Below are 20,476 nucleotides of genomic sequence, written 5' to 3'. Positions count from 1 at the left end.
CCACATGTGTTCCACATACCAAGACGACGTGTCGCGTGCAAGACCCGTGTCCCTTCCTCAAAGGTCAAGGTCACACTTAATGTTTATTCACAATGGAGTGCTGCATATAAGGACATAGAGTATAGGTTGTCGTGTCTGGGCTGTAGTTTTCCCTTGTATGGACATATTTTAAAATAACTTGCCAAATGTGTTCCACATACCAAGACGACGTGTCGCGTGCAAGACCCGTGTCCCTACCTCAAAGGTCAAGGTCACACTTAGTGTTTATTCACAATGGAGTGCTGCATATAAGGACATAGAGTATAGGTTGTCGTGTCTGGGCTGTAACTTTCTCTTGTATGGACAGATTTTAAAATAACTTGCCACATGTAATCCACATACCAAGACAACATGTCTCGTGCAAGACCTGTGTCCCTACCTCAAAGGTCAAGGTCACACTTAGTGTTTATTTACAATGGAGTGCTGCATATAAGGACATAGAGTATAGGTTGTCGTGTCCGGGCTGTAACTTTCCCTTGTATGGACAGATTTTAAAATAACTTGCCACATGTGTTCCACATACCAAGACGACGTGTCGCCTGCAAGACCCGTGTCCCTACCTCAAAGGTCAAGGTCACACTTAGTGTTTATTCACAAGGGAGTGCTGCATATAAGGACATAGAGTATAGGTTGTCGTGTCAGGGCTGTTACTTGTGTTTATTCACAAGGGAATTCTGAATATAAGGACATAACAGTGTAGGTTGTCAAGTATGGGTGGTATTTTTTTATGTTCAGAGGCAATTTTAAATAACTTGCCATATGTATTTGACACGTAAAGGCAAGATCAACTTTTCATGTACTGACCTTGTTCGTAGGTCAATGTCACATTCGGGGGCATTCATCACATACTGTGACAGCTCTTGTTTATTTTTACAGGTCCGTTGAAGGATTGCCCGAACCTGGTGTGCACACCTCATTCCTCCTTTTACAGCGAACAGAGCCTTACTGAGTTACGCGAGATGGCTGCGGGCGAGATCCGACGGGCCGTCGTGGGCCGAATACCCGACAGTCTGAGAAATTGTGTCAATAAAGAGTATTTTAGCACTGGCAAACCAGGTGAGTTGACTGATTTTTATTAGTCATTATCTTAATAGAACTTTCTGTCCGATTGTTGGCTAGTGAAAATAGCGGTTGAAGTTTATTTGAAATACTTTTCTGACATAAATGTTTACAATATTTTCAAAGCTGACAATCAAATGAAAGAAGTTTTTCAATGAATTTAATTTTAACCGTAGGGAAATAGTTGTTTACCATTTCTTATAGTTTTTTCTCCATTTCTAATCTATGGGATTTATTTACTGTTTATAGTTCATTTCTCCCACCACTTCATTGGAGGTATGGCATGAAAAGTTCTGTTATAATTCAAACTGTTCATTGGTTTAATTTCCACTGCAAACAGCATGATAAGATTTCTCAGAATCTTGAACATTTTATGACTTAATGTTCACGAAAATATGTCAATCGTCTCTTGATTTAGTTTAAATGCGTGACTTCGCAACTGCTGTGTAAAGGGGTAAAATTTCAGTATGTTTGGATTCATCATGCTTTTTGCATATGATTTTGGACTTTTGCTGAAAAAAATGTGCTTGGTTTGTTACATTAGTTTCAATTTGAGGGATTCTGTTCTTGAATGTCTAGGAATGACCGGTGAATGAATGTCTAGGAATGACCGGTGAATGAATGTCTAGGAATGACCGGTGAATGAATGTCTAGGAATGACCAGTGAATGAATGTCAAGGAATGACCGGTGAATGAATGTCTAGGAATGACCGGTGAATGAATGTCTAAGAATGACCAGTGAATGAATGTCTAGGAATGACCGGTGAATGAATGTCTAGGAATGACCATTGAATGAATGTCTAGGAATGACCATTGAATGAATGTCTATGAATGACCCTTCATACTGACCGTTACATTAAGTCAAATTAAGACAAATGAAAAGGTCACTTATATTGTTGACAACAATTTCATAGGTGTAACCTTTGAGGTTTGCAAAAACACTATGTGTATTTGTATGTGTAGCACCAAATACATATACAGTCGAAACTCGTTATGTCGACTTTGTCGGGACCTAGGGAATAAAGTCGAGATAACAAACATTCAACACATCCGAATTACAAAAAAGTATCACCCATCCCAACACATTTGAGTTTGATTTATGTCCGACATTCGACTTCTGCAATTGAACGGTCTTGTTACCATCGTAACAAACAGCAAACGTATTATTGAAAAATAAAATGAGAAAAAAATGAATTATTTGTATCAAATCTATTAAATCCACGTTGATGGATTACACAAAACAGATACAAAACCACAATTACATACACTCTTCCATAGTAAGAAAACGGTATAGCCCGTATGACAACAACTTTAAATAGCACATTCCCTATGCCTGTTTGTTTTCTACATACAGAATAGAGAAATTTCCTCGTCACATAACATTTAATGTTATTGAATTTTCCGATGATGTCATCGGTGTCCTTAAGAATTTCAATGAACAGGTTGAGCAATAAATGTCTCTTTAATCAAAAACATAAACAAACAACTTTAATAATTTAACCTCCATTTATGACAGTTTGTTATTTTAACATGCACGATAATTTAGGGACATGCCTCAATTCGTCATGAAAATTTTGCACCTACCACTCGATCTACAGTTCGACATAAGAAACAAGGAAAATGTGTGAAATTCGACCATAGGGACTGAAATAGGAGGTCGACATAGCGAAAAGGTCGAGATAGAAAAATCGACACAAGCAGATTTATTTTATATAGAATAAGAAGGAATAAATTTGGGGGCCGGAGAAAAGTCGACATAACCGGAAAGTCGAGATATCCGACGTTGACATAGCGAGTTTGGACTGTACAAGTTTCTGTTCGGTTTAGAAGTTTTCAACATTTATTTTTGCTCTGTGATGATTACATGAAAAACTATTCTTGTACAATCATTAATGCCTTTCTTAACTTGTACAGTGTACACATACCTGGATGACATAGTGCACGGAAAGTAGTCGGCATATATCTTTACAAGTAGTGTATTGCAACTTATATTATCCATATTATCCTTTTTAAGGAATTAAGCTTTTATTGAAAGCTATGTTCAGCGATCTTAGATTTTTATCATAGTTACTTAGGAAAATACTTTCCTCAAAGTATTAATATCAAGAGTTTTTCATGTATTTTCCAGCCCCTGGTGGTATGCGCTATGCGTTTCCCGGCTACCCAGAAAGTATGAACGGTGGCGGGTATCCGTTCCCGAACCCTGCAGCCACGGTTGGAGCAATGGGTGGTGTGCACTCTACGACCCCACACGATCACCCCCCTCCCGTCTCACACGGGGCACACCCGCCCACACCACACTCCACTGAAACCGGCAACCACATGTCGAAACCGGAAAGTTCCGAAGTTCATTAATCGTACGAGGGTCATTAAATCACATTAATTCATACTCCGCCTATTCGTGTCTCACTTGACTCACGATTTATCAACTATCAAATCACATGTGTCGTCATCTTCATACAGACAAAAATGGGCCTGTAATGGTCATTGTGACATTAATGACTATGACATTACACACGGCCATTGAGAAATGGAGAATATGGAGGATTCTTGCTGATTATTTCTGTATTATGGAATACAACTTGCTCTTAACTTGGAGTAGGACATAGAAAGACTGAAGTTTACTTCTGAAATACACATCTTAGTTTGCTGTTAGGTAAATTGATGATTTCTGATCTGTATAAAGTGAGTTTTGTACTATTTTGTGTTTGCATTGAATTTTGTTTCTTTAGATTTGTTTACGAAGTAGCACTATATTTTTCTTAATCTTGAAGCTGAAAGTCAATGCAATGTAGTTATGTCTGTTAAAATGTCACTGTACAAAAAGAAAATTGTGGACAGTTACGTGTGTTTTGGGAGGAAATGCGCGTTGTGTAACTGTTTCCAATATGAAACCTGTATAAAGTGAGTGACGAGACTGTTCTGTACTTACATATGCATTTTTTTGTGCCTGTACGTAAGTGAATCTGGTTTTTCCCCATGTAACAGGAAAATGACAGCTTAAATCAGATTTTAACCACCTTTTTGGTTTTTTACTTCGCACCTTCTCTTTCATTTAACAATTATTTTTTTCATAAAGATCTCAGTTTTGTATTTTGCTGTCAAAATTTACCGGTCATAAAATTTCTCCATCAAACAAATCCATTACCTCCCTTGGATGTTTGAGTTTGCCGTAGAGTTAAAATGCAAGGGACCAGGTGACTTCTTTAAAGCAGTCGATCAAAGAATCTATCAATGAACGGAAAATGAGTTTGGGAAATTTCATAGAGATTTTAGTGTATTTAGTGGTCCACACGCTGAATTGTAACAGATCTCATTTTGTTGACTAAGGTTTTTATTGTCGAGAAATTACAGTAGACAACTCTTGTTCTGTAGAAGTGTAAGGTAATAAATGTAAAATTAATGTCTTCATTGCTTTCTAAAATCTGATTTGAGTAGAAACTGAAGATATTTGTCTTCTATGAGTGTATAATATGCATACTTATATTTTTGGTATAATATTCAAGGTCTGAATGTTGAAAAACAACAGTGGAGTCTTGAAATGTTAATATGTCGCAATGGTTGACTCGGTATTTTGGAGTTCAAATTAACACAGGTTTAACTCTGTCTTAATAAAGCGGTAGTTATGACAGTCTAGGAACGAGCCCACGACTTAGCAATTGATGCCCACTTTCACTTCAAAATCAAAACACGTGTCTATTGATCTTGTATATACTTCCATTTTTATTCATGTTGATCATGTTCTTTTTGTCATCGTCATAGTAACATTTTTTTGTCAGACTTTTTTCTACTTTGTGCAGATATGGAACCTATAAGACTGCAATTGTGTGATGGTAGTGTAACTAGCCAACTGTTGACTGCAAGGCTGCAGTCACTTCCTGTGGACTTTTGGCCTGTCCTATAAATGATAGTATAGCGTATAAACTTTCATTCATTTTTCTGCTTATTAAATGTTTATTAAATTACAAGGTGGATCATGTATTGTTTCTTCAAATAAAATATTTTTATTACATTAAACTTGAAGGACAAATATTGAGAACATCATTATTTGGGTCTTGAATATATACAAAGTTTAAGTTGAAGTTATATTGTAAGAGTTTTGTGTCATTTCTAAATGGCCCTAATTTATTAATAGTTGATTGAAAGAGCATATGTTATAATAGCATTTATTGTGCGGGTCGTTCCTCACTGCGCATTATTCACTTTTGTTAAATGATTATCTTAGTAGGTGTTAAAACATGAATAGTGCTGTGAAAATGTTGCCATTATAATGTATGTTGTATGATGCCATTTGTGTTTGTACCATGGAGTAGCAGATATCTTTTGTGTTAAATTGTTACAAATGTGAAGATGATTTTCATTGTAATGAGGCCACTGGTTTGAGGTACTGTGTCACAATGTCATGGCTTCAAATATACCGGTAAGCTGAAATTACTGGATACGAGTAGGATTATTGTTGCTAGAAATGTAAATCCTGCTTTGAATTATTAATAGGGACTACCTTTTTATGAAAGAAATGAAGGTAAACTGGATTCCATTCAGATTCAGTACTAACAAACCAAACTATATTAAAACGATAATCAGCCAGTAACTGTAGACTTACCTGGCATTGTGACCAAGCCCTCACAGTAAACTTACCAATATGTGAAACAAATGTGTCAGTTTCATAATTCATTATACATGTAAATGAGGAGCAATTCTATAATTGGTCTAAAGATGTCCTCACCATGTTGATGGGGTGCCTGATATACTGTAGTAAGTCCTACATTATATTCAGTTAGGTACTGTAGTCTTACAGGCATTCGTTGATGTGAAGAATAACAATTATTCAATGTTTGGAAGTGTTGTATACATGCATTGTTGAATGATGTGGTGCTATCTATGTTTTATTTTGTACTTCACCCTTTCAGAGCTAATAGAACTTTTCATCATATAAACTTGAGAAGCTGTTATGGTCTAATAGCTCTGGAGGGGGGAGTTTGTCACTTTAGGCAGCAGAACTGAAGTTACTACCCATTTTGGTTGATGCTATGGTCAGTAACTTGTATTTCATAAAGAAAATCACATGTTTGAAACATAACTTTGAAGACTCTGTGTATAATGCCAACATGTTTTAAGATAAGGCTTTGTAATCTGTGCTGATATGATAACAATATGGAATGTTTGGACTGTTTTCATATTTGTACATTTCTTGTCTGAGCCATTTCTTTCATATGATTGTAGCTTTAAAACTAGTACTAAGGAAGATTTTCCTGATGTCTGTTTATTAACCAAAAACATGAATAATAGTAAGAATTTGTGGCCTTGAGTTTCAGATATGTCATTATGCACTAAACTGACTGTAAATTGATGCCAAGATGGGTGTGGGCTCCAGTCACTTTAAGCGCCACTGTAAGCCGTTAAAACTTTCATTATCACTTATTGGAGAACTATGGGAAGGTTGGATCTAATATTGTAGACTTAAACTGGGGTGACGAAGTGCATTTTCTTATCAGCATGAAACAAGTCTTTTCTCATGAAAAATAAGCTCGCAAGAAGATAAAACAACTGTAAACTACTAACAGGAGAACAAGTGATATTGACATCTGCAAAATGTGTTGTACAAGGAGAAATGTTTTATGACTTATTTAGAACTTTTATGCACATGTCCATTTGGTGAATTTATTATTTGAATATTAGGTTAGTTGCAGAAATTAAGATGTTAGTTAAGATATATGAAAGTGTGCGGTTTTGATAAGCTTGAGTCTGTGTGTTTGTTTTGTTTCTATGGTAACCATGTTCTATGTGCACAAATTTCTTCCTTTCTGTCGACTAATAGCATTATATTGTTTTTCTGAACTTGTGTATCAAAAAAACATTTAACACTAATTTCACTGAACTTATAATTACTGTGATTTAAATTTTGCTTACGTTTTGAGCCAAAAATATTTTCTAAACATTTTCTGAAGTCGACAGTTAGGTTGTTTGAACTGCCCATCTTTAGTACGAGACCAATATATTAGTTGTCATCATATCACGTGTCAAATCTCAACTGCATTGGAGTTATTCAATAAACATTTGTACAAAGTACACCATGGGTCGTTATTTGGCTCCCAGTTCCCATCCGAGGTTGTGTCACTATGCGGTTGTTAAGATGAGCGCCTCTCACCCGTGTGTCTCTTCAGAGGACACCATCACCATCAGCAGTATTCATATCGGCCGATATATAATAAAATGTGTGTAGATACAATATAAGGTACTGATGTCAGTATGTATACCACGTGATAAATACGTCATAAGTGCTACGTCGAAAGGCAACATTCTGCATCGAATGATTACTTAAAAGTTAAAACAGAGAACTTCTCTTCTGATCACCATTTTAAATGAAACAAATGAGAGTCTATGCCGCTTAAAGCGCATCGCCTTAGTTTTATAACCGGAGTTTGATTAGTGATTTGATTCCTCAAACACTTCGACAAACCGGTTTCTAAAATAATGTTCTGGCTGCTCCATCAGGCGGCCGTATTGTGAAAAGGTTTCGAAGTGTTTAAAGAAACAACAATCTCAATCAATCTCTAGTAAAAGACCGAAGACGGGGCTCTGTAAACGTCATAGACTGCACTAAGTTCCATTTGAAATGGTGAATAAATAGTAGTCTTTCGAAGCAGACGTAGCATTTATGACGTGATTTATCACGTGGTATACACACACTGGATGTTACAACTTGGTTGTGTGCAGATTATGTGTGATGAATTCTAAAACGAATATCCTTGGCATTTGAATGTGCTACATGATCACGGAATACATCTCTCGTACATATATGTTCAAAATAAGTCCTGTATTGCGCATATGCGTCGCAACCACGGCAGGGAACGTAGTACATTTTCTTGTATGAAGTATTTTGCCAGTATTATTTCGATGAAAGAGGCACAACTCTGCCGAGCATAATTTTCTGATGCGCATTTATCCATTTGTTTCGGCAATTCAATTGCAAATAGAAATTCAAAACCAAATACGTGCATTCGGGTAAGAGCTTAAATTTGGAACACTTATAGACGTCATAACGTGACGTTAACGTAACAATTGACGTCAAAATGCGACGTCGTCGTCAAGGCACTATTTTGTGCGCTTTTGCCGTCTCAAAGAGCGTGATTTGGTTAAGATTAACCCGCGGTTTCCAACGAAAAGTTCATTGAAAGTATACGGATCAGTACATATTGAAAAATAATTATGTTCAATTTAAATGGGTGAAAAGAAAACATGACAATGTTAAACATAATCTGATTATGATACAGATTATAAAAGTCCTATTATAAAAGTGCTTTTATAAATAAGTTTTTACTGCAGAAATTTTCTTGGAGAGGAAAGGTTGCTGTTTCAAAGAATATATTAGAAGTCACATTTTCTGCTTGAATATGGGGAGGGGCAGAAAGAATATGCCCTCTTCAACTCAAGTGGGAGTATGGGTAAGTTCATTTACACTAATAGTGATACTATCGGGCTGATGCGATTTGTTGTAGATTTATAATAATTTCATCATACGGTACAATATTAGCAACCGTCTTGCGATTTCACGAACATTTAAATAAGTTTCGACCTTTTGGTCATAATTATATTATTTTTTGCTGTTATTTTACTGACGTTCAATAGATAACAGTGCCATATAATGTGATGCCAATATTTGTATACAGAATCCAACTGACTTGGACATAATTCGAGATTGTAATGACAAAAGGAATACCTGTATTCAATGTTACAGACTTATAAATGCATAATATAGTCTTCATTTCAAATGAAATCCGAATTCAAATGGCGTAAATCTTGTGATTAATATAATCCATATAATTTATAGAAACCGCCGAGAATATCCTTATTGCGTGTCCGGTATTACGATTGTATTGACTGTTAAGTTATTATTGTTTTATGATTTATCAATAGGTGGCTTATTATATTTATGACCTGTATGGTATTCTTACAACACATACAGGAATTCTCATAATTGCCATGCAGATTAATGTCAACAACGAGAATTATTCATTGTCTTACTTAATTCCTTAAGGGCCATCGCTTGTGATAGTACGATGATGAAAACGCGAAATCACGAAACTACGATATCGAAAACGCGATAGTACGATGATGATGACATGACAGTACGATAACTAAAACGCAATAATACGGCAGTACGATGATGATAATGCGATATGGTGTCGTGTTTTCACCATCATACTCTCACGGTCGCGATTTCAGTATATAAAGACGCCAAATTAAGGTGGAGTATATGCTCTGTAGACTGTAATCTTAAACAAACCAATTCTGATATAGCAAACCATGTTTGCAGAAGAAATGTTTAACAATGGAGTTTTAATATACTTGCTTATACAAATTGTTTAATCGGCTGTTTGTCAATTCTTTAGTTTACTTACTCACTTGCTATTGATCATGCTCTTGAGAAACACTAAATTCTTCACTGATATGTTTGTCTATCTCTTCAGCGAGCAAAGTAATTTCTCTTAAGTCAACTACAGCCTTTTATATCGCAAAATAATAACTTACAAGTCTGTATGTATATCTAGTATGTTTACATGTACACAGATGTACATGTGTCCTGTCCCAGTGGGGCAGTCGGTCTCTAATTTCAAAGCCTCTCTTTATGTATAATAATTATGTTCACTGCAGTGCTCATTTTGTCATGCTTAACTGAATAATACTTGAAATTTGGCAGCCGCTCTCTAATTGGCGAATGTCTTAATCGTTTGGGAATATCCGAAACTAACTACAACGGAACTTAATATAGAAGGATTCGCACTAGAAATAACTAAAAGATTCGCACTTTATATAACTAAAAGATTCGCACTTGATATAACTAAAAGATTCGCACTTGATATTACTAAAAGATTCGCACTTGATATAATTAAAAGATTCGCACTTGATATAACTAAAAGATTCGCACACACTTTGTATAAAAGGATTCGCACTTGATATACTAGTAACTAGAAGATTCGTAATTCGTATAACTAAAAGATTCACACACACTTTATATATAAGCATTCGCACTTGATATAACTAAAAGATTCGCATTTCGTATAACTAAAAGATTCGGACTTGATATAACTTAAACAATATATAACGGAACCGAAAAAGGAAAGCGTAGAATTTGCATGTATGGCAACAAGAAATCACCCTCGCCGCTAACGGCAATAACAACATGTTCAACACTGATCTGCTTATCTTAGAAACCCACCAACAGTTCTAGCCGGTGTCGTCGTAAGACTGACAGACAAAATAATTGAAGTATTTATTGTCGTAAGCCGCAGTTTATTGACACAAAATAACATATTCACAATGATATTAATATGATATGAAACAAATGTTGAAAAAAATAAACGAAGATATTAACGTTTCATTAGATACTTTACGCACATATGTTACTTGTATGCCCATAAGGTATTTGTACACACATATGATACTTGTACGCACATAAGGCCATTTGAGGAAGGTATATTACTTGTATGCCCATAAGGTATTTGTACACACATGTGATACTTGTACGCACATAAGGCCATTTGAGGAAGATATGTTACTTGTATGCCCATAAGGTATTTGTACACACATATGATACTTGTACGCACATAAGGCCATTTGAGGAAGATATGTTACTTGTATGCCCATAAGGTATTTGTACACACATATGATACTTGTACGCACATAAGGCCATTTGAAGAAGATATGTTACTTGTATGCCCATAAGGTATTTGTACACACATATGATCACACAAAATAGTTATACGAACTCAAGATTTTTGTATGTACAAAAGATATGTGTACGCACATCATGGCAATTGTATGCACATAAGGTATTTTAGCTCACAGTTTACGAATATCAATAGTAATTTACAGTTGTATTGCGTGTTTATATAATTAGCAATTTATACTTAAATAAAGTCTCAAATTCTGTGACAGCAATAAATGTACACATAGATGAAACATAAAAATGTCAAAGGATCATTTCGATAATAAGAATATAAAAGACTGCATCAGTTTACAAATATTGAACACATACAGCAGATTTATGTCACTGTTTTCTACTTTTGGTATCAGCTATTTCAATATCAATGTGTCTATACAATTAGTCATTCCCGGACTCATTAATATTGAACACTCTTTTGTATAAGAAGTCAAAAACTATACATTACACATAATCCTTAAACGTTTTTTATAACAATATTATCAACACCAAACGTTTTTAATTATAGGATATCTATTAAGTTTAATGTGTAACTCACTAATTCACAGGTATTCGTTTTCACGCCAACTACATTTTACTTAACATCAGGTGAAAACGCTCACTTTCATTCGATTTTGAAAACACCCATATTTCAGATCCATGATTTAACGTGGCACTCACAAAACACAACAACAACAACAAAACGATTGATATAGAACACTGGGTTTAAAATCCTGTTATAATGCTTAGTATTACTTTTAATAACAACATTTGAGGCCTCGAGTCCCATTCCGGCTATGGTTTCTTGCTTTAAAACAAAACAGCCGTTCCGAGGAAATACAATCATAAACTAGTTCAAGACTCTTATAATCATTTAACCATTTCTCATGGTTATGTATATTGCCCCTTTTCTGAGAAACCATTACATTCGTTTTTTCTCGTATATATATGTAAATTTAAGAATAAATCCTTACTAACACTGTACTCATGTAACAAAGTTTACCGTGGTAGCTAATGCAACCATATCAGCATATACAAACGAAATTATCAATGATAATTCCGCTTAACGGATCATCTTCTAAACATAACTCAAGGTCATCGACGAAAAAGCAAACAAAATCGGTCCTTTAAAGGCAAACAGAACTGCCAAATTTCGTGTGAATATCTTGAAAAGAAAGAAGTTATAAGGACGAAGTATTTAATAAACTAAAGATGTGCATATAAAAAAATGCAAATTATTGTTTCCTTTTCTCATTGTTTAGTTTTCCCACCGCGGTGCCCAGTCAGCTGGAGCGGGCTCGCGCGAGAGTAGCACGAGCACGGGTTCCATGTTGGCCGACCCCTTCCGGTCTCCCAGCGAGCCGCCACCACAGCCCTTCATTCGGAAAGCTGAGGTAGGTGTATTCTTACTTATCGTAAAATGGATGTGAATACATATATAAATATATAAGCCTGTCAACTGATACTAACCTTCCCGTGCATGGAAACGAGAATGTGTGTCCCTAGAACGTCCCCCACACGACATCTAAGGATAAAAGCGAGCACCTGTCAATGCGCAGACTCGTGTACATTATGACTAATTTCAGTATTTTATATAAAAAGTCTTAATGATATCAATTCGGTCGCTGGCAAGTTAAGAATGATATATTCAAAAAGTAAATGAGCCGGTTATCGTACAAAAATAGAAGGAAAGGTCATAATAATTTATGCAGAAATGTCGTTCAGCTATTTTTTTCAATAAACTGCGTTTTGATATTTAAATAGGTATGTATTACCAAAAAAGAATAAAACTGCATTTGATCAACGAATATGTTGTCTGCATATTTAAGACAAGAAACCGAACAGAACCTGCAGTCAACTTTTTCGGCAATCGTAATATCATTCGGAACTCCTCGGCCATTTTATCAAAAACAACCTCGGATGTATTTGGACGGTTTACACACTCAAAAAGTGGTACGTTTAAGTCCGCTGCAAGTAGATCGCGTAGTAATTTTATTTAGCAGTTAAACTTTGTGACTTAACTCTTGGGATTCTTCATTATGTTTGCTATAATACAATTCAATGACAATAAATTTAAACTTAGATCAATAAATACAACTCTTAAACACTACATTTAACTAATGATATAATTCAAAATTTTACGAACTACTTCAGCAGATGTACCTGTATACATCCGAGGTTGTTTTCGATAAAATGGCCGAGGAGCTCCGAATGTCGTAATATTACGATTTAACTCGGCCATCTCCGGCAATCTTCGGGATAGACATTTCCGTTGGATAATGGCCGAGGTGTTCCGATTGCTATTGAGAATCCGCATTTTTTTCAACGAGGAACTACTTCATGCATCCGTCGTCCATTGAAATTTTGAAAACTTCAATGTCTTTGTTCATGATTTTAAAAAAGAGAAACAGTCACAGATTTGGTCTGTTCCAGGGGTGCGCGAAAAAACAACTCAAAAAGTGAAAAGCTTGATTCATTAATACTTTTTAATTTAAGATTATGTAAAATCTTAACTTTTGGTTGTAATAATGCTGTAACATTAATAGTAAATGCTGTATTTCTATAGAATAAAATTGCGGACAACATATTTGATCCTCCGTCGCGACAGGCATTTATGAACACATAATACCAATAATGTTATAAACGATCGTTCAGAAAAAAACAACAACAAAAAAACACGTCATAAACTGATAATTGTAAGTGACATCATGCATGGATTTTGAATATTTAACAATTTTGCTGTATCATTTTCACGGCGTCTGTTTTCATGGTACAGTCGCGATTCTTTTCCCTCTGTGAGTGATCGTACAGAATTGGATATCTGACCAATTACGTATTTTACGCTAACGCCAGGGATTCAAAGATGAGTTTTCGTATTGGCGTCACGACCGCATATGACCTACCATTTACAGAAGCGAAACGGGGCGCAGTCGCGCACAAGAACACATGAACTATAGCGACAATGGGTATTAGGTTTTACATGGTTGGCTAGTTAAAACGACTGACAATGAAATAAAAAAAATCGCATTCGAATTAAAAATTTAATCATTTTGTAGTCAGTAATTTTAATCCTCCGCGTTGAAGGCGAAACTCGCGAACTCCTTCAGGAGTATACCACTGCATGTCAAATAATTGCTCGAGTAATCGGACAGTAGGCTAGCTAACCCAAAATGCTCCATGTGTTCGGACCTTGGTCGAGGAATGGCAAACGACCAGGCTGCACCTCGAGTTTTTACAAGTTTTGAAGATTATTATCTGGTTGTATTATTAAAAATTGTAACCGCACATATTGAATAGGAATTATCAATACGAATTGAACCTCGACAAATTAAATAAGAATATCTGCCAAGTTCATGCGTTATCTTCAATACAGTTTACGGATCTTGTATGTTTTATCGGGTATGATCCTCAAGTAAGCAATGAGATTAGTATGTTAAAGTGGTCGGATGAGCCTTAAACGATAACAAAACATCGCCACCGTGCGACAATAGAATGTTATAAGACACCGATCCACGTCCTATCTGCCTTCACGGTAGGGTCGTATCCAGGGAATTTTGAAGAGTGTCTAGGACGAAAGCCCAGACAGCCAACGTTGGGAAATACTTGTCTCGTTTCAAACAGGGATATTATGAATAATTCGCTTATCAGAAGGTGTTTGGAATAAACTGTCGATTTTCATGTCAACTTTCATGATAAGCACAATAAAATTTATGATTGCAAAGTTAAAAAAAAATGTTGTACACTGATAGCTTGGGCAACTAACATTATTTAGCGGATTAAGATTTATTTCAGTGTTATTTTAACATTGAATTTTCATGTGTGAAACTTTCTATAGTGATCTACCATATAATAAATTAGTCTCTTTGTGTGAAAATATCAACCGTGGAAATATTGGCACAAGCATAAGCGAATTAATCAGAAAATGAAACTTTTCGCATCAACTGACGGTTAGAATGAGCTCCAAGCATAAGCCACATTGATCGTAAACGGGACACTCGACTGTACATTTTTCAATTTCATATGAGTATTTGCCGCTGAGAATATTGTTTAAGGAAATATAACCTGGCTTTAAAGTGTTAAAAGAATTGTGTATCTTCATGTTGTAAAGAAGAAATAATTTTAGTGTAAAAATAAAACGGATTAATCCAGTAAAATGGCGCATTTCTGGAATACTCGACCGATATCGGGAAAACACCCGGTATACTTCAGACAAGTTTGTTTCATTTTCATTATCATTCATGTCCGTGTGCTCTGACTGGCTGTGGTTGTCCGTGTGTGTGACTGTCATAATAGTGAACAGGTGGTTTGGTCAAGGGATTTTTTTTATTCTAGAGAAATAGCTATCACCATCATCATCATCACCACCATCATCATCATCATCACCACCACCATCACCACCATCATCATCATCATCATCACCACCATTATCACCACCACCACCACCACCTCATCATCATCATCATCATCATCATCATCATCATCATCATCAACACCATCATCATCATCATCACCATCAACAGTTACCCAAGTTTTTGGCGGGAAAATGAGAAAAAACACAGGAGCATGGAGTTACCTTTATTTAAGGATGCGCATGTAATTTAGTATATATATATTAAGAGTAATTATTTGATACAACGGTGAGCTTATGTCTTCCGTCATGGTCCTGTGGGTTTTACTTGTTTCATCACACGTCTTTGATCGCTGTTCTGTAACATTAAATTGCTTTCGATATTTTATGTTGCGTAATAAGACATGATCATTCTTAACGTGTCACACAGTATACATACTACATGTGCATAATGATTTGACTGTCACAGCATTATTGTATATTGTTTCACTACCTGCAGCGACATGCAATATTTGCAATACTCTTCTCTCGTTCAAGGAAGTACAAACTGATCACAACGTTAGAGTGGTTTCTTCACACCTATTAAAGCTATTACATTACCATAAATGCAATTATTTCTTTACTTTCAGCGGAACTACCGGGGCTCAAACCGCTTTAGCGAGCATGACAATCGTAACTCATTCCAAAGCCACGGAGTTTACTTCGGAGATGTAAGTAAATTATGTTTTACCTACGGCAATTTCATCCTTTACGTTTGCAGTCAGACCTGACCCACGTCTATTAAGAAAGGCATATGAATACGGGTGAGAACTTGATAGAGGAACAACAGCTGTAAATGTTAGTTTTGCCTGTACTCCAGCGGTAGCAGATTTGTCACATGCCGAAAAAGTCGGTCCATGCTTGCAAACAAATACATTTTTTCAGGATGGCCTACTGTTATGGAGACAATTGACCAAATACTCAACTTGTTGTTGTTTTAAGACTCGGAATGGCCGATTTATTTTTGAGGATACAACTTTTCCAATTCTTTATCTAAGAATCAATGTTTAAAAAGTTCCGATATGAACCACAATTTTGAAACGATTTTAACATATTCAGGAATATTCACGTTATTCTATACGACCTGAATGGATGCATTCCGCGGTAAGAAATCGTTCACGTGGCAAATTGTCACGTAGTCACCCTGCACTTGGCGCGTCATGTGGCACGTGGGTAGGGGTTATATAGTTGCAGCGTTTCCCTTTTATAGCACAGAACAGAATTAAAATGTGCCAGTTTTTCTAATGACAAGAGTAGTTGGACTCAATGCATTTTATGCTCTAGAACGAAGGAATTGGAAAACCTACGGCCTGTCTTTATATGTCAACTGTCTAATGGACATCCTGCTATAGTCTCCTCAAGATTTATTATGAGATATTCTCGTTAATAGTCTTGGCCCAACATACAGTCCAAGCTAACATGGCGACACTACGACCAAGGGAAGCAACTGATCCAATAACATTATATCAACTTAAACTATGACAGAATAAAAGAAATGTGTTATAAGCATGGCAAAATAAACTAAATTTACAGCAAACAAAAAAACAAAACAAAAAAAAATGAGCAAATTAAAATGTCATAGAATGGAATTACTAAATCTAGTCAGTTCTAATGATAATTATCACATGCAGCATCCAAAGTATTTCATAGCATTGGATGTAGTTTCCCCAGCAATGCTGGCAAGTCATTTGAAATGAAAATTAGCCTTCATGGGAGATAAAATAGTAAAATGAAATATATTTTTTTATTTTTTTAATCTTAATCAAAGATCGTGGTATTTTATAATTGTACATTGTATTTACCTGTATTTACCTTTTTTAAATTTTGCATTGCTTTAAGACAATTAAATAAGTGGTCAAAATCATACTTTGTCCAATGGGATGGCAGGATTTTTCAAATCTGCCTGACATCTATTATGGTAAATCAGCAGTCAGCCATTATCTATATGAATCAAGTGAATGGGTAAATTTAAACAGAGGCTGGGCAAGTATACAAAATATAGTCTCGGCCACAAAATTAGTTAAATGTTACAAGTATGTTTATGCCACTGTGTTGCATAATCCATTTATTTTGGTAAATTATAACATACTAATAACCTTTACCCGCTAGTATTTTATTAAACAACATTTATACACTTTACAAATTATAGATCAATTAAAGAATTATCAGTATTTGCAGCACTTATGGCCTGTGTCAAGAGTTCAGATAACACTGGTAACAGGTTGTTTTTATGAATTCCTGATAAGAAAATGTTCAAATCAAAAAGTGCAATTGACGAGGACTGTTATCAGTAATTATGCATTGATTTTCATTCTAGGGCCCTTTGCTTTTCATAAGTAGTTTTTTTACATGATAAACTGAAATCCATATCTTGTACTTGGCTTAAAATAGATTGCAGAAATATTTAAAGGGTGGTTATAAACACAATTTTGAGTATTGGGAGTTAATAATTGCAAGTAAATCTTTAAGCAAAACATTTAAGAGGCCAGATTCTAATTGGCATGTGTCCTCTTTCAGGTAGCAAATATAGGTTTCTTATCTTTCAAAGTATTCTACAATACAATCATCTTTGACTGACTACTGTTTTGAAACTATATCACCCCACTATCACAAAAAGTTATATTAAATTATATTTTGTACTATACAAATCTGCATTATTTTTGTATCTACTTGAACACTTGTAATTACCAAACCAGATCATATCAAAGTTTATAATTTCAACAGACAGACTTGAATATGTATTTACTTCTGTATAAAGCAGTAATTTGATATTCAATACTGTATTGAAGAATTTAAAACATACTTTATAAGTATGCTATTGAATGCCAGCAGGCTAGTATTTGTAATTTATTTGAAGATAAATACATTTACCATTGACTTAATGCCAAATAATCTCTTGGACAAATACAAGAAAAGCTACCTTAAGAGGCTATACAGAGTGATGTATCGAATACTTTACACTCTCCATTTCAATTTTATCGGTGAATAAGCAAATATTACATTGGCGTTTAAATGCCAAGTTTTAAATTTGAATTATTCATTAAAGCTACGGTGTACAGCAAGAAGTTTCTAAGTGCAGCTGTCATTATTTGTAGACTTATGGCATGTTTCTGCCTTAGGCAACTGAACATTAATTTAACCATTCATCAAAATTGTAAAAGATACAAAGACCTTCATTTCAAGGGCAAAAAGTGTTTACAATAATTCAATGTTCTACTGTAATACAGAACACATTTAATTGCAATTCAGTCGAAACTCACTATGTCAAACTCTATTATCTCTATGTTCTGATAATGTTGAACTTTTTCCATCTTATTCAGTTTAATTATACACATTATATATTTCGGTTATATAGAATGTTCATAATGTCTCAAAGTATTTTTAGAGGTTCCTACGACTTCCGACATAGCGAGTTTTGACTGGATATAAAATTTCAGCTTAAGCATAATATCATTCTATTGTTTCAAAAGTTGTTTCTCAAATAATTTTATGCCATGCGGATGATGCCACATCCATGCTATCATTCTATAAAGCATACAAAATATTATTTTACTGAAAACCTTTTAGACATCTAACCTATAACCTAGTAATTAAAGATTTAACAATGTGTAAATGGTAGACAAATCCATTACTATAATTGAAAAATGAAAGATTAAATATGCCCAATGCAATCCATTGAAATCAGGTACAAAGGATACCAAAATTACATCACATATATAAAACCCTTGTATGATTGATGGCCTTTGAATAGAAATATTGAAAATTTATTGTCATAATTTTTCAAGCTCGTTATTTCATGTTGAATGACATTGTTCAGTATTGATTGGTTTGAATGTCGCCGGCTTATCTTCGTACATTGCCGCTGCTCAAATATTCCACAGTAGTATGTAGACAAATTGACAGCCGCCTTTATGAGTTGACAAAAGGAACTTCCAGGTTTTTGTGTGTTTAATTCTCTTATTTTTGTCAGTAATTAATCTTTAAAAACATCCATTGACAACACAAACAAGCACGACTTGAAGCAAGTGCACATGTGACAGTTTGCACAATTAATAATGGCACAATCTTTTTTAAGAAATACATGTATTATTCCACAATTGTGGAGAAGTCTGCCACTTTGTCAGTTACTGCATCATGTGGGCATCTTTAGTTGCTACGCCTTTAAAATAGTACATAGTTACCATGTTGTTTTTCTACACTTTTTTGATATTTGTGTGCAATTATTAGTTTCTCTCTCCCTGGTGTTATGGTCGTATTTTTCATGTTTATAAATGCAACATCTTTAAAGTCTGCATCAAATTTTTCAGCGTTTCAGAACTTCTATATTTTGCAACTTTTGATGCTTTGACAAACATTTGGTCTATAATCAGGCATGGAATAAATTTTACAACTATAATCATATATTAAGTTACAACTTTAATGAAACAAAACCTAGAACTAGAAAATGCATGAACATTCAACATGGTCTTTTGAAACTTACAGATTACCAAACAATTTCTTTATAAATTATTTCTGTAAATGATAACACAATGCTTTGTTTTTTAAGGGCCAAAACACACGCCAGTTGGGTCGCAACCTGATCGAGCCTCATTTACGACATCATAACACAGGCACGGACTTTCTGAAACACTACGGACGAGAAGTCACTGACCACGAATATCACAGCACATACCAGAAGTCTTTCAAAGGCCAAGACATCGAGGATCCCCCTCGACATCGCAGATTCAGCAAGTCGTTACCACCTGCCGAGCCTGGTCCTGTTTCCTTGACAACGGCTACTACAGCCTGGATACCCTCAGAATCTTCCAGACATAAAACTGACACTCAAGTGTTGGCGGTTAGCCAAGAACCGTTCTTAAAGCATAATCCCTGGAAATATTCGTACCATTCAAAGCGAAATGTTTACCCACCATACGAGCGCCGCTCTGAACCAGTTATTGACAATATGCTTAACAGATATGGGGCGAATTTCAATGCAAGTTCCAACTTTAACTCTACAGGTTTCAGTGGACTTAGTCCACTAGAAACAACCGGGTGTAGTTAGACAGATAGAAGACAAACAACTTTTCAAGAAATACAACAATCAAAACTAATGGTATTGTATTGAACATAGGAACAAAAATGTTTTCACAAAAACTGTGTTGTCTGTTACGTCAGTGTTAAAAATAAATTATTTTTTCAGTATGTTTTATTTCTGTGTTTATTTTGACTGATACAAAACTTCACTTTTTCTATATACATGTACTGCAATTATACTAGTCCCTGTTTAACTGGTGAAGTTTTAAAAG

General features: G+C 35.1%; 2 protein-coding genes across 11 annotated transcripts in view; both read left to right on the top strand.

Moving 5' to 3' along the window:
- LOC128212109 (C-terminal-binding protein-like) overlaps positions 1 to 7,167 on the top strand; it is a 48,046-nt gene extending 40,879 nt beyond the window's left edge. For all 5 annotated transcript variants that reach the window (XM_052917382.1, XM_052917377.1, XM_052917380.1 and 2 more), the window contains exons 9-10: positions 916 to 1,095; positions 3,227 to 7,167. In XM_052917382.1, the coding sequence (XP_052773342.1) occupies positions 916 to 1,095; positions 3,227 to 3,453 (407 nt within the window). In that variant the 3' untranslated portion in view covers positions 3,454 to 7,167. The remainder of the gene's footprint in view (positions 1 to 915; positions 1,096 to 3,226) is intronic.
- Positions 7,168 to 8,273: 1,106 nt separating this feature from the next.
- On the top strand, positions 8,274 to 20,372 carry LOC128212113 (uncharacterized). 6 transcript variants are annotated; one of them, XM_052917391.1, is made up of 5 exons: positions 8,274 to 8,543; positions 12,064 to 12,195; positions 15,779 to 15,859; positions 16,248 to 16,292; positions 19,735 to 20,372. In XM_052917391.1, exons 1-5 carry the CDS (start codon positions 8,493 to 8,495, stop codon positions 20,230 to 20,232), a joined length of 807 nt encoding a protein of 268 aa, XP_052773351.1. In that variant the 5' UTR covers positions 8,274 to 8,492; the 3' UTR covers positions 20,233 to 20,372. The 6 variants fall into 6 exon arrangements, with proteins under 6 accessions (XP_052773351.1, XP_052773352.1, XP_052773354.1 ...); XM_052917392.1 differs by lacking the exon at positions 16,248 to 16,292 and having other exon boundaries at positions 8,279 to 8,543; XM_052917394.1 differs by lacking the exons at positions 8,274 to 8,543; positions 12,064 to 12,195 and adding an exon at positions 14,266 to 14,999.
- Positions 20,373 to 20,476: the final 104 nt, after the last annotated feature.

Source organism: Mya arenaria, chromosome 12, assembly GCF_026914265.1.
Source record: "Mya arenaria isolate MELC-2E11 chromosome 12, ASM2691426v1".
Lineage (NCBI taxonomy): Eukaryota > Metazoa > Mollusca > Bivalvia > Myida > Myidae > Mya > Mya arenaria.
Note: the sequence above shows the minus strand (reverse complement) of the source record. Positions and strands in the feature narration are given on the sequence as shown.